This window comes from Pleurodeles waltl, chromosome 11, assembly GCF_031143425.1.
Source record: "Pleurodeles waltl isolate 20211129_DDA chromosome 11, aPleWal1.hap1.20221129, whole genome shotgun sequence".
Taxonomy (NCBI): Eukaryota; Metazoa; Chordata; class Amphibia; order Caudata; family Salamandridae; genus Pleurodeles; species Pleurodeles waltl.
In genome coordinates, this window is record NC_090450.1 from 166,600,939 (window position 1) to 166,627,956 (window position 27,018).

At 40.2% G+C, this 27,018-nt stretch overlaps 2 protein-coding genes across 3 annotated transcripts in view; both read left to right on the forward strand.

The window, feature by feature from the left end:
* Positions 1-27,018, forward strand: part of LOC138265536 (arylacetamide deacetylase-like) — a 204,994-nt gene that overhangs the window by 109,746 nt on the left and 68,230 nt on the right. For both annotated transcript variants that reach the window (XM_069213342.1, XM_069213343.1), the window contains exon 3: positions 21,608-21,677. In XM_069213342.1, the coding sequence (XP_069069443.1) occupies positions 21,608-21,677 (70 nt within the window). The remainder of the gene's footprint in view (positions 1-21,607; positions 21,678-27,018) is intronic.
* Positions 21,685-26,619, forward strand: LOC138265537 (uncharacterized). The gene is made up of 2 exons (XM_069213344.1): positions 21,685-24,308; positions 25,565-26,619. The coding sequence occupies exons 1-2, from the start codon at positions 24,140-24,142 to the stop codon at positions 26,029-26,031; spliced, it is 636 nt and encodes a 211-aa protein (XP_069069445.1). The 5' UTR covers positions 21,685-24,139; the 3' UTR covers positions 26,032-26,619.

The window sequence follows — 27,018 nt, forward strand, 5'->3', positions numbered from 1 at the left end:
GTGATAGATATAGCTCACTGGGAATGCCATCTAATCCTGGTGCATTTTCTTACTTCATCAGCCTGAGGGCATTATCCGTGTTGGCTAGGCTAAAGTGTCTAATATCACTGGGTCCCGTGTTAGGCCCATTATCCAATACAGTTAAATTCCCCTGTGCTCCTACCAAGGAACACAACAGTGGCTTAGTGAGGCTATTTTACTATCCTGTTGCCTAAAAAGATTCCAAAAATGCTGTATCTAGCAATCTGGTGGAATAACTGTTTTAAATGATTATCAATTACATGCGATATAACTGTTATCAGCTTCCAGAAAGCCTTTTGATTTCCATTATGTAAGGCTTCTCTTAGCTCCCTCCATCGATCCAATTCTCAACCCCTTTTGGCATTGGTCAATATGGTTTAGAGCTTTTCTTTGCCTCAGTTATTTTTGAACTGTTACTTTCCTTTATTGCTTTAAGAAACATTGCTTCCTCATACAACACTTGTTTGTATACCAAGACGGAAAAGTATTTTGGCAGGGTCCCTTTCTTTGGTCTCTCACAAAAAGCCTCCTTAATCAGTCCATAAGCTGACAATGCAAGTTAGTAAGTTTTTGAGTTGTAATATCAGTGAAGTCTAATCTGGAAAAATATTCCACAAATAACTCATTTTTGCATCAAAACCACAGCATAAAATGCTATTACTGACCACTTAACATTCCTTCTATTGTTATAGGCACCAGTAGGACTATCTCTATTGAGAGTGGAGTATTTAGATCAATCAATATGCCCGATGTAAAATTCACACTTAGGGGATGATGATCACTATCTTGTCTTCGGATGACGTCCGTCTCATAAAGAAACAGCCATAAATCAAGGTCCAGAAAGATGTAACCTAGACTACATGTGATTTGCCCTCTTTTAAAGGTAGGGCTATCAGACCTAGTGTTACCATTAATAATATTTAGACCATAAGCAGTGGCTATATCCAACAACTGAGATACCACCTTTGTGAATTTCTTGTCAGCTGCCAATACTGAACTAGATTTAGTTATTAAATCATTACTAAACGACCCCCACTCTAACTGCTGCGGCTCAAAAGGCAGTCACGTGTTGCAATCGCCTGCTCATATTTTCTTAGAACTCTGATCAGAGCATTCTAACAACTCTAATAGAAGGTCCACTGTACCAGATTGCAAACTTGGCGGGACAGATCTAATATACATATTCACTAAAACAGTATATCTCACCCCTTGCCCCCCTCCCCACAAGAGTAGATATTCAAAACATGAGCCCTAGCAAGTCTCTGGAGTTAGAGGGGACCACACTGACCTGCGGGAATAGATCTAACCTAACCATGTCAGAAGGCCACCAGATGTTGTCTCTGCAGGGGGAGGAAAAGCATTTGTGCTGAATGTAATAATCCAAGATCTGTGCACTGGCTTAGTTGCCCAGGTTTCCTGGACAACTACAATGTGGTAATTGTCTACAAAAGCACCCCACTTTGGCTCTGAGAGTTTCAATTTAAATATTGCAACATTTAAGGACAGGGGCTGATAATATCATCCACTAGTTCCTCCCTCCCTGTTTCACATGCTAAATGGCATGGGTTGTCAAGGGCCGGGACTGCTAAACTTTAGTATGGTCCAGTAGATTAGTAAGACTGAGTTGAGAGAAACCTTTAAGTTAAGTTCCAGTTCTTCTATTACCCTTGCTTGTATCATGGGAGCTTGATCTTCCAACATATGTATTGGAGATACTTTAGAATTATGCTATATATTTATTTTAACTGTAGAACAAACTAAAAAGGAATGCTACAACAAAAGTAATGGAAAGTAATTTTGAATTAAATATTTAATTCAAATGTATTGAGTTTATTTTTAAGATGTAAAATAAAGTTACATTTATTTTTAATTTAAAAAGAGTTACATTATTTTTTAACATTTGGATTTACATAAAATCATATCTGCAGTTAATGCCGTGCAAAGAGTGCAAGCAATAGAATGTTGTAGATGAACTGCAAAATGGAAAATATATCTCTATAAATTAAAGCTTGTTAATTTAAATGCATTACTTTTCAATTTTATCTTTTCTTCTTCTCATTTTCTACTTTTTCCTTACTTCTTTTATCATGTTGTGTTTCTCTCCATGCTCTCCTTTTTTACTTCCTACTGGGGGTGATTTTGAGTTTGGTGGATGGGTTGCTCCATCACAAACATGACAGGTATCCGGTCCACCTTATAACAAGTTTGTTATATCCTATGGCAAGGCAGAAAGGATATCGTTCACATTTGTGATGGAGTAACCCATCCTGCAAACTCAGAATCACTCAAGGCCCTTAGTTCTTGTTTTTATATTTGTATTTTTTGCTTTGTCCTCTCTTTTTCCTGCTTTTTAAATTACTTTTATGTCAACATTTCAAATATTTCACATTTTTCAGAAGCACGTGTTGAACTAGGAAGTAGTTAACTCCTCAGTGAAATCCCAAAGCAGCAAAAATACTGTTGTATTTGTACAGAGATCAGTGTATCAGAGATCAGCTGGTTTCAGGGAGAGAATTGTTATACATCCTTTCCTGTAGTGTGGTGTCAGATGTTGCACTCAGACTATGGCTGTGTATCCTCACCATTAAGGGTCCTATTAAAACATTGGGGGCCTGACCACCGGACTGCCAATTCGGCAGTGAGGAGGATGCCACTTAAACCAGTGGTCTCCCCAGTGCCGTATTATGATGTTCCTACCACGCAAGATGGCAGAGACAGTGCAGCAGCATTGGCTTCGGCATTAAGGCAGAGCCAAGGCCAGTGCCACTGCACTTTCTGCGCTGCCAGCACAGTCAGTATGCGCACTATTGTCATTACAGACAGTGTGCATTCTGACTGTGCTGACAGGGGGGCCTCTCCACTGCCCACTGCCTTTCTGGCTGCCTTTTCATGGCAGTGTCACCCCAGTGAAAAGGCCGGTGGAAAGGCAAGTTGTGATATGCATGGTGGTGCTGACATCGGCACTGCTGTGCATGACCTCAGCTTTCCCCACTGCCAACGCATCGGGATCCCAAATTCTGGCAGTGGTAGGGGTCTTGTGGCCGTCCAACTGCCAGCATCCAAATCTGTGGGGGTCAGACTGCCACTGCAGGTACGGCGGTCTTAGTACCACCGTACTCGTAATCAGGTCTTTAGTTTGTTTCCAGCGATTCCACATTAGCAGTCACTAAGTGACATTCTGCAAGAGTTTGGAGCATGGCACATGAAGAGTGGAGGCTAGACTTTAAAATCCATTGTAGTACTTAGGATATCAAATGTGGTCTTCTTCTTCATAGTTGACGAAAAGCCATAAAACCCTGGAAAGGGGCCGATTAATATTTACTTCCTATTCTTCCTCTTGAGTATGGAGGCTGCATCCTGGAGGATCGAGTAGGCCTCAAAGACTGAATCAGCAAGAAAAGTCATGCAGTTTAAGGGGACAGGGTAGAGCCTAATTTATAAGCTGCATTATGTGCTTAAAGTGGTTAATATATGTTTGTGATTTAAATCAGGAAAATGCTGTTTTCCTATATTTCTCCAATTTGAGTTATCTATACTGGAGGTAGAGATCTGTGTTTACAGGCATAACTCAAAAAAAAGTTATAAAGTTGTTAATAGTAATTGTACAGTCAAATTTTCGGATGAAAGCACCTCCGCCCACTCAAGTAAGTGGTAATTCTTACCACTGCATACATATTTTTACCTGTAATTCGTGAACTTCCCCAAGCAGTAAACTCAGCCCAGGCATATGTGGAAATTTAATTGTGCAGATGTCCACATATACATTTTCCATCCAACATAGTAATAACCTGTGGCATAGCTTTAACTAGTGCAAAATCAAACTGAAACAATCTACATAGTGTAAAGTTGCAATCATAGGTGTAAGTTGTGATATGGAATGAGGATCTACGTGAAAGTTAATCACTAAGGTGATCTAGAGTAAACAGGAGGGAAGGGAGGAAACATTTTTCCACATACTTTGGGGATGAACATTTTGTGGGTAATATGACCAAGTCCCAGCCCTACTGATCAACTGCCTTAAAACTAGTCTGGGCCCCTGAAATCCCTACTAACACATGAGGGTGAAATAGTGTAAACCCTAGGGATAGAGGATGATGATGAATATCCTGTGCATTATTGTGGTAGTAGAGATAGAGTGTGGGTATGAGTTTGAATGTTGTTGTTGAAGTGCATTGTGTTATAAAAGTACCTCAAATACTGCCATAATACTCTTTGAAAGCACTAAGCTCAAACAAATTCACAAACATTTCAAATGTCTATTTGGATTTGTTTTTAATGGGTAATACAATATTATAAATACAGTTTGTGAAGCAAGTAAGCATGGAACACGAAAAGGGGTGGGAAGATGCAATGGGGTACAAACATCACATGCTTACCAGTGCATAGGAGATTGCTTCAGATGGTGTCCTTGAGAATAACGACTTTGGTAGTGTTACGTGCAGTCACACCTTTGTCACTACTTCTTATCAAAGTATAAAAATAATGTATTACAGTACTCAATTCACACAGTGTATGCTTTTTTATAGGTATGCACACATTTTCAATTTGTATATAATTTCTAAATGCAAATGTATGTTTCCTTTCTGACTTAGTTATTTGTTAAAGTTTTCTTTACATATCCAAAAGGATTTCAAAATATGCTAAAATGCTGCAGCCACTCCCTTACCACTGTAGCCACCAACCATCAAATTGCTGTGCTGAAGTTGTTAAAAGGGAGTGGTAGAGGGTGTTGTGCCAACCAGTTTCCCATCAACGTCTGTTTGCTAGCTGGATCATGCAGTAACTGGAAGTTTGTGCCAAGGGTGTGGGAAAAGATGCTAATAAATTATGTTCTGTTGCTAATTTTAAGATGCTGACAAAGAAAATGGCCATGAGAATGCATCTTACACACCTCGTGTTCATGCTTTTCTAGCTTGTGCTGACCCCCTGGATGTTTAGTCTATGGCATTAACTAACATCAATCATTATTTTTAAATTGGGTCCAGTCAAATGGAAACGTCATGTTCTTGAGACTCCTCACCCATGCATGGCTATTTCTGTGTGGTTGATGTGACATATTAAGGGCACAATAATGACTCTCCCTTCATTTTCTACAATGTATGATATCAAAATGTAACATACTAATCAATATGACCAGACATCATTTTTATTGTTGCACATACAAAATTCCATTAGTTCCCTGTACTGTACAAATTGCAAAGTTTGGGAATGACAGTGAAGAGACCACACTGTAATGTGATGGCACAGCTTCTGTCCCAGTTTTGGTCCTTGCTAAACCTGGAGATGTCTTACTTAAACGATTTTAACATCCTGCAAGTAATTATTCACAATGGGAGAGAAAACCACACACAGCTTTTACTAAAACAAGGCAGCCATACTGGTTAGTTATTGATGAAATTAAAAGATTATTTTAATTGTGAACATTGTTCAACAAATGTAGAACTTACTCACCAAATCTGGGACAGTGCAGTGTGAAATTTGAGATTTTTTTTTTTAATGTGGTACTCTTTAGGTATAATATTGCCTTATCTGCCCCTGCAATTTGTAAGACATAAGCAACCCTATTAGAAAGTTCTTTTTCTGTAGTATACACTGGTCCAAGAGTCTACCGAAGAGTGGGTCTGAAGGTACCCTTTTTATACTTGGTACCCACTTTGAAGTAGAAGAAACGTCTGGAGTCTTCCCCCTATAGAAGTGCTATGAATGTCTCCTTGTACTGGTCTGAGCCGGTCTGCAGGTACAATAAGCTAGCATGAATTATTTTGTGTGTTAGCTGAGGCAGTGTCTCAGACCTGCAAGTGAGACAGGTGAAAGATCCACACCCTCATCAAGTCAGGATGGCCCATTTGGCCATCACCCACACCCTATACAATGTTGCTGTCTGCCAACTACATTTAATCATGTGACCCAGGAACTGGCTGCTGGCTCCAAATGGTTAGGCCATCGAAAATGACAGATGTTGTAATTTATAATCTGAGTATACCATTAAAGAGGATTTTCAATTACAATTCCTCAGAAACCAAACATGATGTATCTGAGAAGTTCTGCAAGGATCCTGCCTGAGCCCGACCCTCTTCAATTGCATACATGAGCTCCCTCTAGCCAGCATCGTCTGTTCTCAAAACATCAATGTCCTCTCATATGCTGATAACACACAACTCATTCTTCTCCTCCTATGCAAGATGCCCAGTACCCAGATCAAGTTCATTACAAGCATGATTGAAATCGCCAACTGGATGAAGACCAACTGTCAAAAGCTGAACACTGACAAGACCGAAATCATGACTTTCAGGAACAGCCCTTCACTGGGGGACTCCACCTGCTGACCAGCACAGCTAGAAGCAACACCCACCTTCCCCCATTCACGGCAAGAACCTCGAGATCATCAACAAACTCGATGTGACCACCTAAATCAATGCAGTCATGCCTCAGACTTCCAAACCGTAAAGATGCTGAGGAAGATTTTCAAATGGCCCCCAATCAGCATCTGGAAAACCATCACACATACTGTGTCACAAGCAAGGAGGACTACAGGCAAACCCTCTAAGCCTGAGTCAACAAAAAGTTACGAGTTGGCATAACTCACATAATTTATTGTGGCATAGTCAAGCAGAATTACCTAAGAATTCTGAAAGATTATGCATAGTTACAAGAGAAGAGCAATTCTGTGTTTAGCATTATTTCCTACCACAAAAATACCCCTCACTTTAAAAATGGATGCATTTTGAGCAAAGGAATAGCACTAAATGCAGCAGAACATGAACAGCAAGCAGTTTGTAAGTACTTTTAGTTATGCAAGTAATCACATTATTATCAAGGAATTGCCAATAATACTCTGATTACAACAGCATCATTGAAATTCCACCAGAGACCACAAAAACTCACCAGGAGGCTGCAGACCATTTGAACTCAGCAGCAAGAATCTTTCTCAACCTTCCATGCTACACTCACATCACACCACACCTGAAGGAGCTCCACTGGCTCCCCATACACAAACAAGAACAATTTAAACTATTTACTCAAGCTTTAAAGTCACTACACTACACTACACTACACTACACTGGCCTAACATACCTTAACCTTTGCATCTGATTTCACTAACCTCCCAGACACCTCCAGTGGTCCAGACTCCTACTTGCACATAGCCAAGGCACATGGAAAACCAAATCCTGTACTCAAGCCTTCTCCTACATCACTTCTAAAGCACCCACATAAGAGCCTCCTCCTCACTTCTTGAATTCAACAAGAAGCTAAAATCTGGCTCTTCGAGTAATCCCACCAGGCCCTAGGGTTAGCTAGGCTCACATCTGCTCACTGCCAAGATACCTTCTCGAGTGATAGAGCACTCTACAAATCTGCATAACATAACACACCAAATAATGAAGATATTAGTCAGAGATATACATTCACCACATTCTGATCAAACCAAAACTATTTTGTAAAAAAATGGCTTTACTTGCTCAGGAACTAAAGGAATCATTTAGAAGTTGGAATGTGGCTCATGTCCACTAGCATATACACACAGAAGTTGCCTTCAACATAAGTCATTTTGTCGTACTTTTGAGGTTAACTTTTGAGAATTTACCTACCATGCCTTACACTTTAAGGCTGTTAAAGCTCACCAAATTAACCATGTTCAGGATTCCTTTGCTCAGCTTTTATGGCAGGCTGTTGTCATTACTTTAATAAAAAAGATACCTCACCTATACTTGTTTGACACTGTCTTTGTTATGTTATTTCATGTAGAGCACAAGAATAAACTATTGGCTCCATTTTATATGCTGAAATTTAAATTAATCTGCTGATAGTAGGGTTAAGATGGTGAACGCGTAGTGCAGTCGAGCACGACTGTGTGCGAGTGACCAAGCAAAGTGGTGAGGACCTGGAAGGAGAGCCGCTGTGTGTGATGGGGGCCGATGATATTACAGGAGGAAACCAGAATCTATGCGACTTTTTGGAGAGTTGCCGTGAGGAAGACGCGACAGGGCACAGATCCTGGGTGCCTCCGGGAGGGGTTCTTCTCATTCCCGGCATTCCCGGCCCAATCAAAACAAAATCCCTGCACTGTAGCTCAAGTAGCTGTATTAGCTGTATTTCTCTGCATGTGGAACCACATATGGTGGGAGCGGTTGGATGGGTGACAGCAATATAGCACCAGAAGACAAGGCACCAAAAAACGTATGCACCACTGGTGAAAAAACAGGGAAGCTTAATGGAGCAACAGTCGGGGGCCGTCCAGCACTTGGTGCTCTGCAGAAGCAAATGGGAAAGCCAGACCAGAATGGTAGGGCCCCAACAGGAAGGTGGTCTCTAACAGGACTGACAAAATTAAACAATAAACTTGATGAAGCTACTGTAAAGGCTCTGGGGGAAAATGAAAGTAGACAAGGGGATGGGCTGCAACCAGCACTCACACAATTTTTCAGCAGCAGTGGTCAGGCTAATGGACTCACAGGGATAACTACTTTAATAGTGAATGTGATGGAGAACACAAAGGCTGTGTCTGATCTGAGCCCCCCTAGAAATCAACACTGCTTACTCAGTAATACGCTGCCCCCTCAGTATGAATATGAACTTGAACTTGTTAAACCTGGCAAATGCAGGGTCCCACACTAGGGAAATGGCCCTGGGATTCTATGCGGACAGACGAAATGCAATCGTGGGCAAAGACTAAAACCCCTGAAACAAGCAGTCTGGGGGGGAGGGTGACGACCACCTGTAGCATAGGCAGTCTGGCTTATATTCAGTTACATAGCATTAGAAGCTCATAAGTATCGAAAAAGAGGAATCATGCAGTACATGACGTAAACAACGCCAGTCCACTAGCACTATCATCACAGTCTGGAGGGTGCAATACAACAAATAACAACGGTATGGAGCTGTGCATTGACAGGAGCCCCACTGTAGAAATACAGGATGATAAAGCAGATATAATGAAAAAGGATGGATGAAACAGAAGAACTTCTGATTGGTCTCATGAAGGACATGATGAGTTTTATTCCCTTACAGATAACTCCGAGGCCATCAGTAGTTGTCCTAATCAAAGTGAGAATGAGGTTAGTCTCTCCTCAGGTAACGGTCGTAGTTCTGAAGCAGAATAACTAAGAACAATTTTGGTCTTCTTTGGCAACTTCCTGCTAAGACAAGCCATCTTCAAGGTGTGTGGAAGACCATACATTCTTCACATGACCAGACTTCTGTCACGCAACTGTAGAGTGCCGCTGGAGGCTTCAGCAGCTGATAGAACGCTATCAGGAAGCAGGGGGGAAGCTGTAGTACAGGCCCAGCATGACTATAGTCAAAGGGAGGATCAAAGTGTTCACCTCTGAGATTCAGAATGAGTTGAATCTATTCAAGCCTGATGAATTATCAACATCAAGGAAGAAGCTGAGCAATTACAAATAGTCAATACAATAGCGGATGATAAACTGGATAAATACCTAAGGGTCAGGGATTAAGTCTCAGAGGTTCACACAGCACAATGGACTTGAGACTGACAAGGTATCTGTATCAAGAATACTGTTGTCCTGGTCTGCACTTGGCACAGTAGGCAAAGTAAGATGGTGTACTGGGAATCTTGGGCCATATAATTGTTTTTCACAGGGCTATACTATTTGATAACTGCAATGTAATAAATTGGCTGATTATTTAGGATAGGTCACAGGCAAGGGTTTTGGCGGGGGAGGTTGCAGACGGCACTTAGGGAGCTATAATTGAGACCATTGGGGTCTGATTGCTTCTAATGGTGGGGGGAAGGGTTGGAGCAGGTAGAGGTGGAAGTGTTAAGACAAGGGCTAGGGTGGAGTACTGGGGTGCCGGGAGGATGGGAGGGTACAGTTAGCGGGGTGGGAACAAAAAATATGCTTGAGAAATGGAGGATGCAGTAGTCACTGTGGGAGAGGAATAAGGATTTTTTTTTAGATTAAAACAACGGTCAATAAAAAAGACAAAGGCGTAAGGTATGGGGGATGGTTACCGGGATTAAATTGGATGTATGATTATTTCAAATTGTTCCTCCCCACTGCAGTAGCAGCTCAAATCTTTGGAAAATGACTCAACTTCGATTAGCCTCTATTAATATCTGCGAGTTCAATAATGTCCAAAAAAGACGGAAATTAGTTGTAAATCTGGAAACTTTAAGGGCTGACATATATTGTTTGCAGGAGAATACATGTTGAATACTGCATTAAACACATATTCGATACTCTTGGGATGAAAGTAGTGACATGTACCAAGCAGAATATGAAAACCAGAGGGTTTTTTGCAATAACCTGATGTAGGGACAATGAATTTATTAGACATAATGCAGATAAAAATGGTTGATGGGCTATAGCCAAGTGCCATTTCAATACAGTGGGGATCACTCTGTGTTCAATTCATGGCTCAGAGTTGGATGATCCAGCTGTTTGACTTCCTGGCAGTCAAACTCACGGAGTAACCTGCCCCTTATGTAGTGTGTGGGGATTTAAATGTTAATGGCTCCGGGGATATCCTGTGGAAGATAACAGAAACTAACCTTAGTGGTTACATTGGCGTAAACCAAGGGTCTTAAAAGCGCTCTCTAGTCTGCAGAAAGAGACTGAATTAGTCAATGCATGGCCTACCCTAAGCAACCAGACACCGGCTATGCGTAATATTCTGCCCACACAGAGAATATGCTTGTTTAGGTTACTTTCTAACATCACCGGAGTTGATAACGGGGTAAATAGTGACACTAGGATCTATTCTAAATCTTTTCTAAAATCCTTGCATCTCGGCCAAGCACTGTGATAGGTAAATTAGTTGCACAAAATCAACATGGGTTTGTGCCCGGGAGAGAAACAACTGACCCCATTAGAAGGGTCATTACGTTGTTTGATGCAACTAACGTTGCTAGAAAGCCTATGGCAGTAGCCTTGTTGAATGCTGAAAAACCATTCAACAGGGTTAACTGGGTGTAATTATGGAAAACCATGGCAGCTTACGGGTTAGGAAGGGGCTTCATCACTGCTGTGCAAGCAATATATAAGAGCCCAGTTGTCCTGATACGATGGATGGTGGATCAATCTAATTTGACACAAGTTAGACGAGGTACCAGGCAAGGGTGCCCATGCTCTCCATTATTAATTGCTATGTATGTCGATCCCCTCGTCCGACAGCCAGGAAGCAACCCTGTTATTTTACCTGGGAGGAGCTACAGATGGAGCACCAAAATTCTAGCTTATGCTGATGATGTAGCTGTCGTAACAACAAATCACGATGAGGCTTTGACGGAAATTGAAAGGGTGGTGGAAAAGTTCAGCAAGCTTTCAGGGTACTCACTGAACAGAGATAAAACTCAGCTGATGACTAATAGCCATATTTTCACAAACTATGCCAAAAGGGTGGAGCACGCAATATATCTTTGGATCGATATTACCACAAATATAGACCAGATAGTAAAATTACATTTATCACCAATCTTAGAGAAAGCAAAACAGGACTTTAGCAGGTGGAATAATTTACAAAAGTGTATAATGGGTCGCTGTAATATATATAAAATGATTTACGTTCTGAAGGTTTTATACTTGCTTCGGGCAATTCCACTTGATTATGGAAAGACATGGTTTACAGCGGTGAATAATTTAATAACAAAATTAATTTGGGCCTATGGAAAGACTAGAAGGGCAAGTAAATGTATGACTTTACCTGGGATAGAGCTGGGTGGTCTTTACCCCTAATTTAAGATTATATCAGTTGGCTGCTGCCTCATAGTATATGCAACCTCTGTTGGTATATAAAGACAAGGGTTTAAAGTGGATAGAATAGGTTCCTAATATTTATGAATTGCTAATCGGTTTATTGTCTAATAATGGACTGCTAGCCCTGTTGGAACCCAGTTATTTCAAGAAAGTTCTGTTCAAGGTTTTAGAGGCTGCATTTAAATATTGGAACTCGTGATGAAAGAAAGCTGGCCTTGGAAGGTTTAACGGATACAGTCCTATCTACAATAATCCATCCCTCCCAGAAATCATGTGGGATAGGCATATAGCAAAGTGGAATCAGCTGGGATTCAAAAATTAGGAGACTTCTTTGAAAGATCCGAGGTGAGAACATTTGAGGACCTTCGGGAGAGCTACTGGCTTGAGCAAAGTAGCTTTTTCAAAACGTGCAAATCAGGGATTTTTTATTCAGGAAAACTGGGAGGCAGACAGAGTTTGGAAAGATTCCCCTTATGGAAGCACTGACTGGGAGAACCCGACCCTCAATAAGCTTTCTGTACTCAGTGTTAACTTCCGAACAACCTGTTGATCTAGAGAAACACAGGGATAAGTGGCAAACTCAATTAAATACCATGGACACTAGCTTTCATGAATCCCTAGAGTTAGGTTATACCATATTGGTGTCATCTGGACTGCAGGCGCAACATTATATGACAATTTTTGACTTATATTGTACCCTATCTAAAAATCACAAATGAGAGAGGATAGAGGGGACAACCTGCTCAAGATGCCGTGCTTTGGGGGCAGATTTAACACATATGTTTGCCACTTGTGCAAGATTAGATGCATTGAAGATTGAGATCACAAGATTTCTGAAGGAAGTAATGAAGTACGATATGGAATTCACCCCTTCTAATATCGTTTTAGGGGTAATAGAGGTGCAAGGAACAGCAAAATATCAGCTATTAGTATTCTTATCAACGGTGGTGCACTGCCTATGTTTAGCTTCTACATGGCTCGACCCCTAACCCCCTTGGCTGGGACACCTCCTTTCCATATGTAATCTGTAGATTGCCTTGTATCAACATAAGGGTAGAGAAGCCAATGCAAGGGGCAAGAAATTCGGGGTTTGCTTGAAGAGTGGGTTACATTTCGGGGGACAGTAACTACTGAAACGATAGTGGATGTGCAATAAATAAATGGTATTTTATGGTTAATGGTAGGATTACCTAGTATAATATACACTTTATTTTCTGCACTCACATACTTATGCCGAACATGTAGCTTCCTTTGCTCTTAATGCATTTTGTTTAGAATATGTAGGGCTGAGACAGGGTCAGGGAAATGGGCAAACTGAATTATAAAGGGTTTCAAGAATCAATTATAATTAAAAGTTGGAATGATACATTAATGTAGTAACTAGAAAATACATGTCAATGAAGTACTGGGTGTTATACCTCATTTCACTATAATCAATGTGATATTGTTATTCCTTTTATCTTCTATCTGTAATGGATTGCTTCTCAAGCATTTAATACATTAAAAAAAATATCCTGCTGATAGAAAAATTCAGTCTTTGTGATTGAAAGCATTGGTTTACATGTAACAATGCAGTAAATAAAATCTTTACAGTATTTGCAAAGGAATCTAAATTACATGTAACACAAGCACCTAATTTGGAATGTGCCTGTTCTCAATTCATTCACATATAATAAACTGATGACATTTGTTTCAGAATATAATTGTTGGTAACATTGATGTTGTTTCATATCACATGTCCTGCAAGCTCAGAATGTTTGCTTTCATATGTAGCTGTATTGTTTTCATGTGTGTTAATCAGAGATTTGTCAGGGACAGCAAGTATTTACCAACATAGGTCCTGATTCACAAAGATGGAATTACACTTTTGTGTAAGATTACATATATTTTAGAATTCACGAAACTGCATTTTAATAGTAAGCTTAACAGTGCCAAGACTTCACTGTAAGGACAAAGAACTCAGCACATAAAAAAGGCATGTATGATATTTTTATGTGGGGAGTTCTTCGCTCCAACTGTGGAGCCACGTCACTTATAATAAACTTACTATTAAAATTGTTGGGAATTCTAAAACAAACCTAAACTTAAACAAAAGTGTATGTTAACTTTTGTAAACCAGGCCTATAGTTTTTAACAACATTGTCAATAAACTGAAATTCGTATGTGTGAAAAACACTTAATGGTGTTTAATTTTGGCAGAAGCTCACTTATCCACAATACAGCTGATCAAATAACATAATTTGCATTCTGAGGTATATAAAGAGGACATCCTGCACTACATCAGAAAAGGGGTGGATTTGGAACTTTGAAAGATGTTGCTGAATATCTGGAACATATTTGTTACTAGACAAACCAGAGTTGCCAGTGACTCAAGAGGGCTTCACGTAGATGCTGGTGGTGTGTATCTTGAATATCAAAAACAGAATATCAATGCCACTGAATGTTGAGGGCGACATATTGATACTGAAGTATCAACAGGTATATTAGTATACATTTTCTACACCTAACTCCAGAATATATGTACCTTGGTGCTACATATATTTTTTCAAGGTGCTTCAATATGGATTTAGGAGTAGTAAACCTATAGTTCCCTACATGCACTTACCTTTCGGTATTTTGATCCTCGATAAGATGTGCCTTACCTAATAAACACACCCATGTATGATAACAGTTTCCAGTTCTACTGACTTATAACCACTTTGACACACAACAGAAAAAATAAATAATCATTCCATACAGACGGCTGGAACATCTTGCACTGAAGGTAATTTTGCCTAGGGTAGCAACTGCAACTAACACCTGGATGATTAACCAAGATTACTAGATAACCCAGCAAAATTTTGAATTCTACACATTAGTACATACTAAGCCCACCACCAATAAGATTAAAATCTCAAAATCACTAGATCTATAAATTGCTCAGCAAGTGATGAATAGATTGAACCTATGACTAATGAGGCTATTGGGGAGGTACCGGATGGGTGTTTGAACACAATATTGAGTTGTGCATATCAGGAGACAGAAATAGTGGAAATAAAATATTGTGATACAAAAATATTGTAATGCAAGAATATAATTAACAAGAATATTGTTTTTTTTTAGGTAAGTGCTTTGTTCTAAGCAAAATCAATGTGTTTAATATCGTTTTCAGTAATATAGTGGTTAAAATATTGTTTTTGAATTATTTTAATATATTTCAGTTGCTGTATTCATATTATGTTTTACTAGTGTTCATATGAATGTTACTTTTTAAAATGGAGCATGTAATTTTATGTAAATTTGAATTTTGTTTTTAAATTTTAAAAGTATTTTATAGTGTTTTGGCAAGTTGTTGGATTTGTAGAGGATGCAATGGGCAGGTAAATCAGTGATAATTGATTACGATTTAGTTAATACATTTTATTTAATCTATGAATGATATTTATTAAGTAAATAATGTAATAATCATTAGATGTTTTCTATGTTATTTCTGGGTCGTTAGATTTGTAGGAAAGGGAAAGGGAAGGTAATTAAGTAACAATTCATTATTTATTAATTACTAATTGTTTTTTGATTTTTAATTGACTTTTAAGTATGTAATTTATGGAATGCTGACTTATTTAACTTAATTTTAGTTGTGGGATTCTAGGTTAGTAGCGATATAAGGTGGGAAGTTAAGTAATAACTTATTAACTATAAATTATTTGTAAATTACTTATTTAATTGAATGTTAAATATGTAAATTATAGAATACTTATTTTTTTATGTTTTAATTGCGAGCTGCAAGGTTTGTAGGGTAATAGGGTGGGAAGTTAATTAAGTAATAATTCATTAACAATAAAATATGAATTGGCATTTAAATATGCAAATGATTTTTAAAATGTAAATTATGGAATCCTATTTTATTGTTATATTTTAGGTGTGGGCTGTTAGGTTTGTAGGGCTGTAGGGTGGAAAGTTGATTAATAATTGGATAACAATTATTTATTAATTGATAATTATTGAATAGTAATTTTGCAAATTAAAATTGATTCATTGTTTTTAGCATATATATATATATATTTATGTATATATATATATATATATTTATTTCATGTTAATTATTCATTTGTATAGTAATAAATACTTTTTTTCTATATTCATGGGGTTACTTCCAAAAGTAATGTATTTGAAGTGAAGTATTTTCCCTACTCTTGCTTTAATTTCAGTAGAAAAAGTGAAATTGACCCCTCCAAATTCCAACACTTTCCCTTCTGTTTGAAATGGGATTAGTAAATTTGACCAATCTGAAATCCAACGCTCTCCGTACTGTTGCACAGGCTGGAGTGGGAATAGTAAATGTTACCCCTCCAAAGTCCTGAAAAAAGTCCCCCACGGGAAAGCCACACCAATCACACCTCACTCATACAGGCAACGAATCTCTCTACTGATCAGCTAAAGTCAAAGCAATCAAAGGTGAATTTTTAATATAGTTCCAAGTAAAAACCCAAAATCATACAAAGACAAGACAACCACATAAATACTAAAACAATAATAGCACAACACAAATGTCAAGTAAAATTCAATAAAAAGGGAGATAAAAACAAGACATATACAATAGTCTATAAGAACAAACTGTCCCAAAATTGATAGGGATAGGCATCTCGATAATTATCAACACTCTTTATTCTATAAGAGCCTCTTTCTGTGGGTCCAGTAAAAGTAATGCGTCGACGCGTTTCGGTGGGCTTCCAAACCACAACCTTCTTCAGGACTATATATTGTACTCCCCAGGGTGGTTCGATAAAACCTACATATAACAACACAACAGACAAAATATATATACACACTATTCATATTTCATACACCCAAATGCCCCACTTTATCCCCCATAGCAGCTAATTCATTATCCAAATCCCAACCAGATTCCTTGATATTTATCATCCCAAATAGAGATTCCATTGAGCCCCTTCCACATCAAAACAAGAGCACACCTACACCGACATGCATGTATATATACATGATTGTCAGTGCATGATGAATCAAGGTATGTATATATATCTCTACACCTACTGCTTCCAGAGTATAAATCTCATCCAAATTAAAAATGTTTCTAAAAAAGATGTTTTTCTTTTTTTCTATAATGTTTTTTTTTTTTTTTAAAGATTTTTTTTCATCTTTATAAAAAACTGACTATGGAAGTAGTCCTCATCACTCACCTCCATAAAGGTCAATTCAAACCATCCACACTGATACAAATAGATACTTTGCTTCACATCCACAGTCTTTGTGAAGTATATTTCTATATAAATAGAATAAAAGAGCCATGAATCCACTATTCAACATTAGAAAAAGGCCCAAACACCATGTTGTGACCCATATAGTGGTGAACATTCATCCTTTCTATCCTTTGCCCATAGGTGCACACCCAATTAAAAAAGATTTTTCACTAGGTGTAAAAGAAAGACAGGATTTATACATATCCCACATGCAATTCAGTGCTATTTTTTCAGAATTTTTTAAAACAAACATCTCCACAATATCTATTAATTTCATAGCATGCACTAGTCGTAGTCCTAAGACTTACCATGGAATCCAAATGTATTGAACTAAGCCAGAACCATATATAAATCAACAGGTTCAAGCCTTACTTCTACAACAAAAATCAAATATATAGAATTTAAAAAATATATATATTTTTTTTATTTTACCCTGCTTGCAGTATTTATAAAGTTTGTAAATCAAAACTCGCCTCGCTACTACTCTACATCGCATTCTATTGCCAAAAATCTATTTACTTTTTCCTCATGTTTCAACTATTCTCAGATTACATGGTTGTTTGATATAACTCAATATATTAATTAAAGCCCAAAAACCCTTCTATTCTAACACAGTTCCATACACTAACCTTTATTGCGGCGTTCTTCTGAATTTCTTTGTTTCACTGCCGGTTCATATTTATTTTATAAAGAACCCTGGTTTACCTCAATTCAGCCCATTTATACCGTGTGTGCATTCCAGATATGTGGTGCGGGAAGTGAAATCACTTCCTGTTATGTCAAATTGACTACCCGCCCACTCCGCAGCGGACGTTGACCACGCAAACGTCTATTCGCGGCACCACACGGGTGCCATGTTGAAGATCCAGTCGAACCAGTAAGGCACTCACCTCGCTGGTCTATCATGGCCGCCATCTTAGGGTTGCTCATAATTATAAGAAAAAAGGGCACACAACTATCTCATCAATTGCCGCGGTGTATATAAAGGGGATCTGCACCACCTTAATTGTTACATTATTAGTATAAAAATATAAAAAAGGAAAATGTATCAAAATTATATAATAAAAAATATGGAAATTCATAAATAAGCCAGGCAATGATAGAACTATCAAAAATGGTATTATACTAGGCAAAAAAGAGGGAGCAACTCGATACCAAGGTAATACAGTTCATGTATAATAAAAACAAGACTAGCTCACTAATCAAAAATATAAAAAGCTAAACACCTAAAAACCTCTTACAACATATTTTATGTATCTACATGTAACTCTATATATACACCATAATCCAAATAAAAGCAGCTGTCTCCTAATGCTGAAAATAGGGGGTAAAATATCAATTGCCCACCAGGTCTACCCAAAACAACCATACCATCCTCAGAATCCTTCCTCTTTGCAATTCAAACCAGATTTGATGGTATCTAGTCTAGTAATATACCACCACTCATGTTTTTTCCGGAATAGATCACAATTTCCACCTCTCTTCCTCTGAAATATTTTCTCTATAATGAACCACTTAAAATCTGTTTCTGAGTGTTCACTTCTCATAAAATGTTCCTCCAGGGGTGCATTGACCTTTTTGGTTCGAATGGCGGTTCTGTGTTCACACAGGCGAACCCGCAATTCACGCCCGTCCCTCCCACATATCCTAATCCACAGGGGCAAAGAATCAAATACACTACATTCTTACTGCGGCAGTTATTTAGGGTTTTCGAGGTGATATTAACTCCCTTATATTCAATTCAAGTCCAACACTTTCCCTACTGTTGTGCTATTTGGCGTGAGAATAGAAAATTTCATCTGTTAGAAATCCAACCCTTTCCCTGCTATCGCACAGACTAGAGTAGGAATAGTAAATCTATCCCCTCCAAAGTCCAACACTTTCCCTTCTGTTGTATAAGCTGGAGTGGGGATAGTATATTTAGTATTTTTATTTTTCATACATTTGTATGAATAGTTTTTATAGCATTGAATGATTGATTCATTATTTGAGTTAGTCAATCAATCAATCAATCAATCAGACATTTGTAAAGTGTGGCAAATCACCCAGGATTTGCTGTCTTGTGCTTTGTGGATTGCTCAGTCAAACACCAGGTCTTTAGCTCTTTCCTGAATTGCAGTAGTGACAGAGCTGCACTGAGGTGTATTGGTTGGTTGTTCCATGCATTGGATGCCCGGTGTAAGAAGGAGCATCCTCCGTTGTTAGTTCAGTAGATCAATGGGGTGTCTGCAAGATAGAAGGAGGCAGATCGAAGGTGTCTGGAAGGTTGGTGGAAAGTCAGGCCTCTGTTGATGTATGCTGCTCTTTCATTGTGCACGGCCCTTGAAGCGTGGGTCAGCATCTTGAACTGGCATCTTTTCTGAATCGGGAGTCAGTGTAGTTTCTTGAGATGGGGTGTGTTGTGGGTTGCTCTGGGGAGGTTGAATATGAGTCTTGCAGCTGAGTTTGATTGTCTGGAGTCTCTTAAGCAGGATTGCTGTGATTCCTACATAGAGTGTGTTTCCATAGTCCAGTCTGCTGGTGACAAAGGCCTGAGTAATGGTTCTTCTGGTGTTCAGTGGAAGGCAACTAAAGATTTTTGGGAGCATGTGAAGGGTGGGGAAGCAGGTGGATGAGACTGTGTTATCTTGTTCCTTCATGGAAAGCTTATTGTCCAGGATGATGCCAAGCTTGCGGACGTGGCCTATTGAGGCGGGGCTGGGTCAAGTTCTGTGGCCATCATGTTTCATTCCATAGCAAAATGTTGCTCCCAAAGATGAGGACTACTATCTTGTCTGTGTTAAGTTTGAGACAGTTGTCCTGCATCCAGTCCAAAAAGTACACCATGCATCTGTGAAAGGTGGCTTTGGGGGGTGGGGGGTGTTTTTGGGCAGTGATGAGCTGGGTGTCATCAGCATAGGAGATGATGTTGTGTCAGTGCAATCTGACGGTGTCAGCCAGTAGAGTCATGTAGGTGTTGAAGAGGGTGAAACTGAGGTTCGATCATTTGGGGACTCCACACATGATCTTTTTGGCCTCTGAGGTTAACGGTGGGAGAAGCTACACCCTATACCAATTCAAAACGGAAGGAATGCACCATATATGTGAGATACAGTGCATTCCTGTTCTTTCAGCCAGTGCCAGTGCCAGTGCGCAATTTGCTTCCTAGCGCCAACACAGGCACCCTTGCACCATGGTGCAAGAGTGTCTGCATTGCTGGCAGGTTTGATTTTGTGCATGAAGCGACACCTTCCTGTATGAAAACAATCCATTGAGGCCTTTTCCTCTTTCTATACATTGAAAAAGAAAACACAAAGACAAATAAACATCTCCCAGGTGAGGTGTACAGTTTTGGCATATTCCCAGGTTTACGGATCCTTGTAAATCTGCAAATGCAGCACAACCCATGGGTACTTTATGGAAACACCCCCCCGGCACAGTGTAAGGCACTACAGAGACTTGCACTGCGTTGTCCTACGCAATATCTAGGAGCCCATGAAAAGCCACACAAAGTGGCCTTGCGTGACCTCGTAGATATGGGTCTGCATTCTGCACTACCAGAGTGCCATTAAAAGAATTATGCACCAGCGCCAAAAGGGGCTTGTAATTAAGCCCCTAAGGGTCCTATTTACAAGAGCATTCATGGCTACCTAAAGTTTAAGTACTCTTACATGCCTTTGTGAATTGTCTGAGAAAAGTCTAATTCCTTTCAAGTAAAAGTGCAGAGGCACAAAGCTTCGTATTTGCAGTAATTGTATACCAATATTGCCCGGAATGTTACATTTTAGATGTTTTGAGGCTAATTTGCATAGGCAAGTCATAGTATGTAAAAAAAAAAGTACTGGTATGTAAAATAGCACCACAGGAGTACTCGTTTACTTACTCTTAAATGCCTTTGGGAATAATCATTTAAAGAACGCTGGATTATTGGCTGTAATACCAATATTAGGCTGATGCAAATCTGCAGCTAGTAATCACGAGATTATCACACATATGCAATGGAATGGGGAAGAACATGCAGAAACTGTGTTTCCCATATTTGAATTTCTAGGTGGAATGTTAGCAGGTTGCTAACAAGAAATCTATTTCCTGTGCAGTGAAAAGGTATTTCTCGTTCTTGACACAGTAATGCCGCTTTACTCTAAATACAAATTTTTTGGTAACTGCACAGAAATCCACTTAATCACATTTAATTTTTAACATCTTTGGACAATCTTTGATAAAAGACACAAGTGGTCTACCGTCCTATGGGAAATAAGTATGACATATGTTACAGAATAGATATTCCATAATGGCTTCTAAGGTGTTTGCACATCACTGAGTAGTGACGTTCAACTATTAAACTGAAAGTCCAACTGGATATAATAAGGCCTGTCACCTAGCATTGCATCTCCATTTTATGGTTTACTTTAGAGAACAAAGAGGGAATATCACTTCAGTGATTGCAAACACACAACAGACACAAACGCAGACAAATGAGAACCAGCCCAGAACTGGGTAGAAAAATTCCTTCCTGGAGATGAGACTGGGGCAAAGAGTACAGTCTACTAATTTATTGCGACGTTTTATCAGAACTCAAGTGAAAGCACGTTCTTCCATGCTATATGTAAAATATGTAAAATATTTTGATTTTCTTTTGTTTACTTCCAGCCATGATGCCATACGATCTACTGTCAAGATGGACTGCAAACAGGCTAAGCGCTGTTGTTGTATCTGTAGAGTAAGTTCCAAATAATATTTTTAAGTTATATATGTATTCATTTGTTTTTATTTATGCGTTTTAATTTAATTGTATGCATTTGTTGACTGTAGTAGAGAGCTGTAAAGGAAGGTGTATAATGGGCACAACAGGGAGAAAAGTGAACATTTGCAGAGGTGTTCGGCATCATATGATGATAGCTGCTTAATTAAAAGATGAGAGGACCAAAAGCTTCCGTACTCCTTGCAAGTTTAGCTGGTGTAAATGACTTGGCAGTAATATAGTTTGAAGATTTCAATGCTTAATGTTGATGTAGCAAAGAAACAATTCAACAGAGCTAACCTAGAAGAAAGAATAAATGTGTTGTTTACTAGAGCGAGAAGGAGAGGTTTTGTCAAAGATTACTACAGAGATTATCAATCAATAATCAATAAATTTGTTGAGCGCGCTACTCACCCGGTAGGGTCTCAAGGCACTGGGGTGGGGCTGGGGTGCTAGTGCTCGAAGAGCCAGGTCTTGAGGCGCTTCCTGCAGGTCAGGAAGTCCTGGGTCTTGCGTAGGTTGGTAGGGAGGGAGTTCCAGGCATTGGCAACGAAGTGGAAGAAGGATCTGCCGCTGGTTGTGGTACGGTGAATGCGAGGGACTGTTGTGAGGGCGAGGTCGGCGGAGCGTACCTGGCGTGTCGGGATGTGGAAGTTAAGTCGATCATTGAGGTAGGCCGGTCTGGTGTCGTGGAGGGCTTTGTTGGTAATTTCTGCCACTTTGGTGCCACCCTAAAGATATTTGTGGTAATTCTTTGCATTTTACCTCCATCCATAGCATAGCCGTCCCCATTGCCTCCTAATGATATATTGCTTACCCTGACATAATAGTGGCAATACTTAGCATACTGAGGACACCCATGATATGAAATGGTGGTACATGGGCACAGTCATCCATGGCAGGAGGTGCCCACATTAGGTGGAACACTAGCCCTTGAAGATTGCTGGTAATTCTTGGACTATGGGACCATCTATGGCATGAATATTTCAAATTATACCCTTGATATAATGATGTCCTTTGTAGTAGTGTCAGAACTTGACATATTGGTGGTATTGATGAAATGATTATATGCAGTTATACAAGATATTTTATCCATGTGGGGCAGTAGTTTATACACGTATTTGATGGACGTAATAGAACAAAACATGGCAAAATTCGCCTATACCTGATTGGCATATTTAATTTACTTATAAGTCCCTGGTACAGTGGTATGCTCTCTACCCAGGGCCAGTACATTAAATGAAACTAGTGGACCTGCAGCACTTATTTCGCCACCCACTTAAGTATCCCTTTAAAAGCACCCTGTATGTAATCTTAAACTGCCAATTCAACTTGAAAATATAACCCACTTAACAAGCCTTAAACTTCCCTTTTATGAACTATTCATCACCCCTAATATAGGCCCTAGGCAGCCCATAGGGCAGGGTGCATTGTAGTTAAAATGTTAGACATGTACAATTAAGTTGTACATATTCCAGTACTAAAAAGCTCCTCAATTAATTTTTTAATACCATGATGTCTACCTCTCCCATAGGGTAACTTTGAGTTACATTAGTAAATTGAATAAGTGCTAACATTTGATGGGTAGCAAGTGGGCAATTCATGTTTGCTGTCTGAGAAATTGTAACTTGAAATCCTCTTTAATGGTAATGTTGGATTTTAAGTCACAATTTTAAAAAAGCCACTTTTAGAAAGTTGCCCTTTTCCTGCCCTATTTGGTGCCTGAAGCCTGTTCCTGGATCTCTTAACTTGGTGTAGTTGGCAATTTGACGTTGTGTATTCCTCCCAGAGCCACACAATAGAAGGATTAGGGGCCATATTTCTACTTTTTGATGCAAAACTGCGCAGTTTTGTGTCAAACAGTTTAACGCTGGCTAATGCCATTTCTTTGCGCCACCCGGGTGTCAAATTTATACGTTGACGCTCTGTGGCGCAAACCACGGGTTAGAGTCATTTTCTTTTACTCAAACCATTGCGCCAAGTTGTAAAGAAAAATTACGTTAACGGGGCAAAAATGACTTTAATCCGGTTTACGATGTCGCAAACCAGATACGCGCCTTTTTTTGCCGTAATAGCCTCAAAAAGCGGTGCAAACACAGCAAAATGTGCAAAGGAGCCCCAAAATGGATGCCAGAAGCCATGAGAGACCCCAGGAAGACTACAACCAACCAGGAACCAGCCAGGAGGACCCAGACAAGACCCAGGAGAGGGAGAAGCAGAAAAGGAAGTGCTAGTTCAGTGCAGAGGAGCGTGAAATACTGGTGAAAGAGGTGACGGAACACCAGCATCAACTTTTTGTCACCTCAAAATTACCAATTGGGAGGAGAGAGGCAATTTGGCAACAAATTGTCGACAAGATAAACAGTGTGGCAGAAGTACGGAGAACAGTCAGTGAGTGCAAGAAACGCTGGCATGACTGCAAGCGCAGGACCAAGGAAAAGATGGCAAGGAACAGGAAGGCAGCACTGCAAACTGGAGGTGGGAGTCCAGCACTGCAGGAGGCCCTGGACCACATGGAGGAGATGGTGGCAGCCTTCATCACTGAGGAGGTCGTCAAAGAAATTCAAGGACAGGACAGCAAAGACTACCAGGAAACCACACAGATGCAGGGTAAGATGCATGGGGGACAAAAATGCCTAAATGTTAACTGTTAGCGGGGGGGACTTACCCACTACACAATGTATGTCAGCCATGATAATCAGGTAGTGGAAAGGGCAAAGGGGCACAGCACGGGTGTATGGGCTGTACAGGGGAAACCTGGGGCACAGCACACCACTACACCAACAACCTTTGAATGGGGGTACTCTGCCATGCCAAGGCTGTTGGAATGGCAAAGGCAGCCCAGGAGGGTAGGGTACAACGTAAAACTGGCCTGCTGTCACACGACATCTGGTATTGTCGCTACATGAACTAGGGCTCAATTACCAGTCTCAGGCCATATCCACAAGTGGTATTTACCATTGACAACAGTTGCCACTACCACCTGCGCTGTGTGTGCAGGTCAAGTAGCTTATGGCAGTTACGTGCCCATGGATCAAACACACCCACAATAGAGAGTTCAGGATGACAATGTTATCAATCCTCTGTAATTCCTAACACAGTGCAAATACTGTCAAATGCTCATGTCTATAGGCACAATAAACATCAGGTATTGTTACTTACATTATGAAGTATACAGCAGTAATGTCATACCCATGCTGCACATTTCAGGGTCTACCCCGTGCCTGTGTTACAATAGCTGCAATGCCACCTTGCAACATCCCAACTGTCATACTGCTAAGACAACAGCATTGACGTTGAGGACATATGTGTCTAGCTAGTTAAACACACCTGCACAGTCTTAAGAGGAAATGGAACACTGCCAGGACCATAACTGCAATCCAATGTAGCACACATTCCCCAACATCAACATTACACACTACCAATGCTGACACCTGTATCGTGCCATGCCAATGCTCTACATAGTATATGCTAGGTCTCAGTAACATATAGGTGGATGTGAAATATCTGAGACTGGGTCAGTTCCAGATTGTTAAGTGTGGTGCAAGTGGCATCAGAACACCCACAGCCAGTGCAAGGCCTCACCATGATAATGAAAGTAGACGGAGGGTTGAGTAGGACAATAAGGTGGCAACATACAATTTGGACAGAACCTACACCTAGAGGATGTAACGCAGACAAGTCCCCAAACTGCCCACCCTACATGTGACAGGCATGTGGGGCATAGGCCTGGGAGAATGCTAATATAAATGAAAAGGACAATAATCAGGAACCAAGATTACAATGTTCCACTAATAGGAAGTCAGTAACGTCACATTACAAATGCCACAACACAGACACACTAATTGTACAATATCTCATTGCAGAGGACGATGGCTCTCCTGGGGATATGCCTGTCCAGGACTTCCCTGATGACATGGATGACGAGCTGACAAACATTAGCCAGCAGACCCTCCAAGATGTCCTTGGAACCCTCCAGACCCCACTTTCCGTCGCAAGGAGGAGCACTGAAGTAGCAGCCAACACAGAGGACCCACCTACCACCCCAATAGTACGACCTGCCAGCTCCAACTCAGCTGAGGACACTGGTACCACCTTTGAGAGAACTGTAGTTGGAGTACAGCAGGAGCTGGCCAAGGAGGTGCGGGTGGGGATGCAAAGTATGGCAGCCAGCCTTGAGGGGATGCGCACGTACATGATGTCATCTGCAGAACAGGCAGCAGCCATGCAAGTGCTACCATCCATCCTGCAAGGACTACAACAATGTGTAAGGGAATTCACCACAGCAGTGAGGGAGTTGCCACAACACCAGGCATCCCAAACCTTTCACTGAGTGCACAAATGCAATCATGACCCCCTCAGGGCTGACCTGGCTGCCTACCACAGTGATGTAGCTGCTATACTCAAGAACCAGGAGCTTGTCCTTGCTGCAGTAATGCCCTTAATAGCCCCACAGTTGGCAGCTACTAGAAATTCTTACTCCACGTCTTCAAACACTGAAGTGTGTGTTGCCCCTTCAAACCCACCACCACCAGGGGCAGAGGAGACGACACACACATCAGAAGATGAAGACATGGAACAGATCACCTTCACCCGTAGGAGTACCCGGTAGCACCAGTCCATGCCACATGGGCACTGATATCCTAGGTCCTATGCTTGTTAACATGCCAGTCTTGCTACAGTTGGTCACATGCACTGTTCTCCAGCACACTGTTTACCTTGACACTATGCTGTGTGATTGTCTCTCACTACCTCATTGGCATTTCAAGTTCCTCTGCACTTTATGACACTTCACCCTAGCATGTCCAATGACATGTCCCAATGCACTTGTGTTGCATCACAATAGAAGGCGTCACACTAACGGACTCACAATCCTGGACTATGTAATTATTGCACTACAGCCCTTTAAAATAAATAGCACTCACACAACCACTTTGTCTCTGTGTAATGTGACACATAAACTGTGTAAGAGATTAGTGATGTATGTCACACGCCAATGGTCATAGAATGTCAATACAACTGCGTTGAAAGATTGTGGGCTGATAACTATACCCTGGAGTCTGGATTGTATCATCATCTGCACTTCCTGAGGCTAATTTCTGAAGTAACTTGAAAACAAACAGTATAATGCTGTGTTGGACTGAAAAAGTCTGCTTCAAGGTATGTATAAGCTGAAAATCAATGTGGCCAACATTCCCTTCAAGACGATCTTTATGTATGTGACATCTGACTATAAACTTTCATCACACACACACACCACACAGCAGGAATGGATGTGTATGAGCGTATGGACAAATATGTAACCTGGGAGTACAATGTA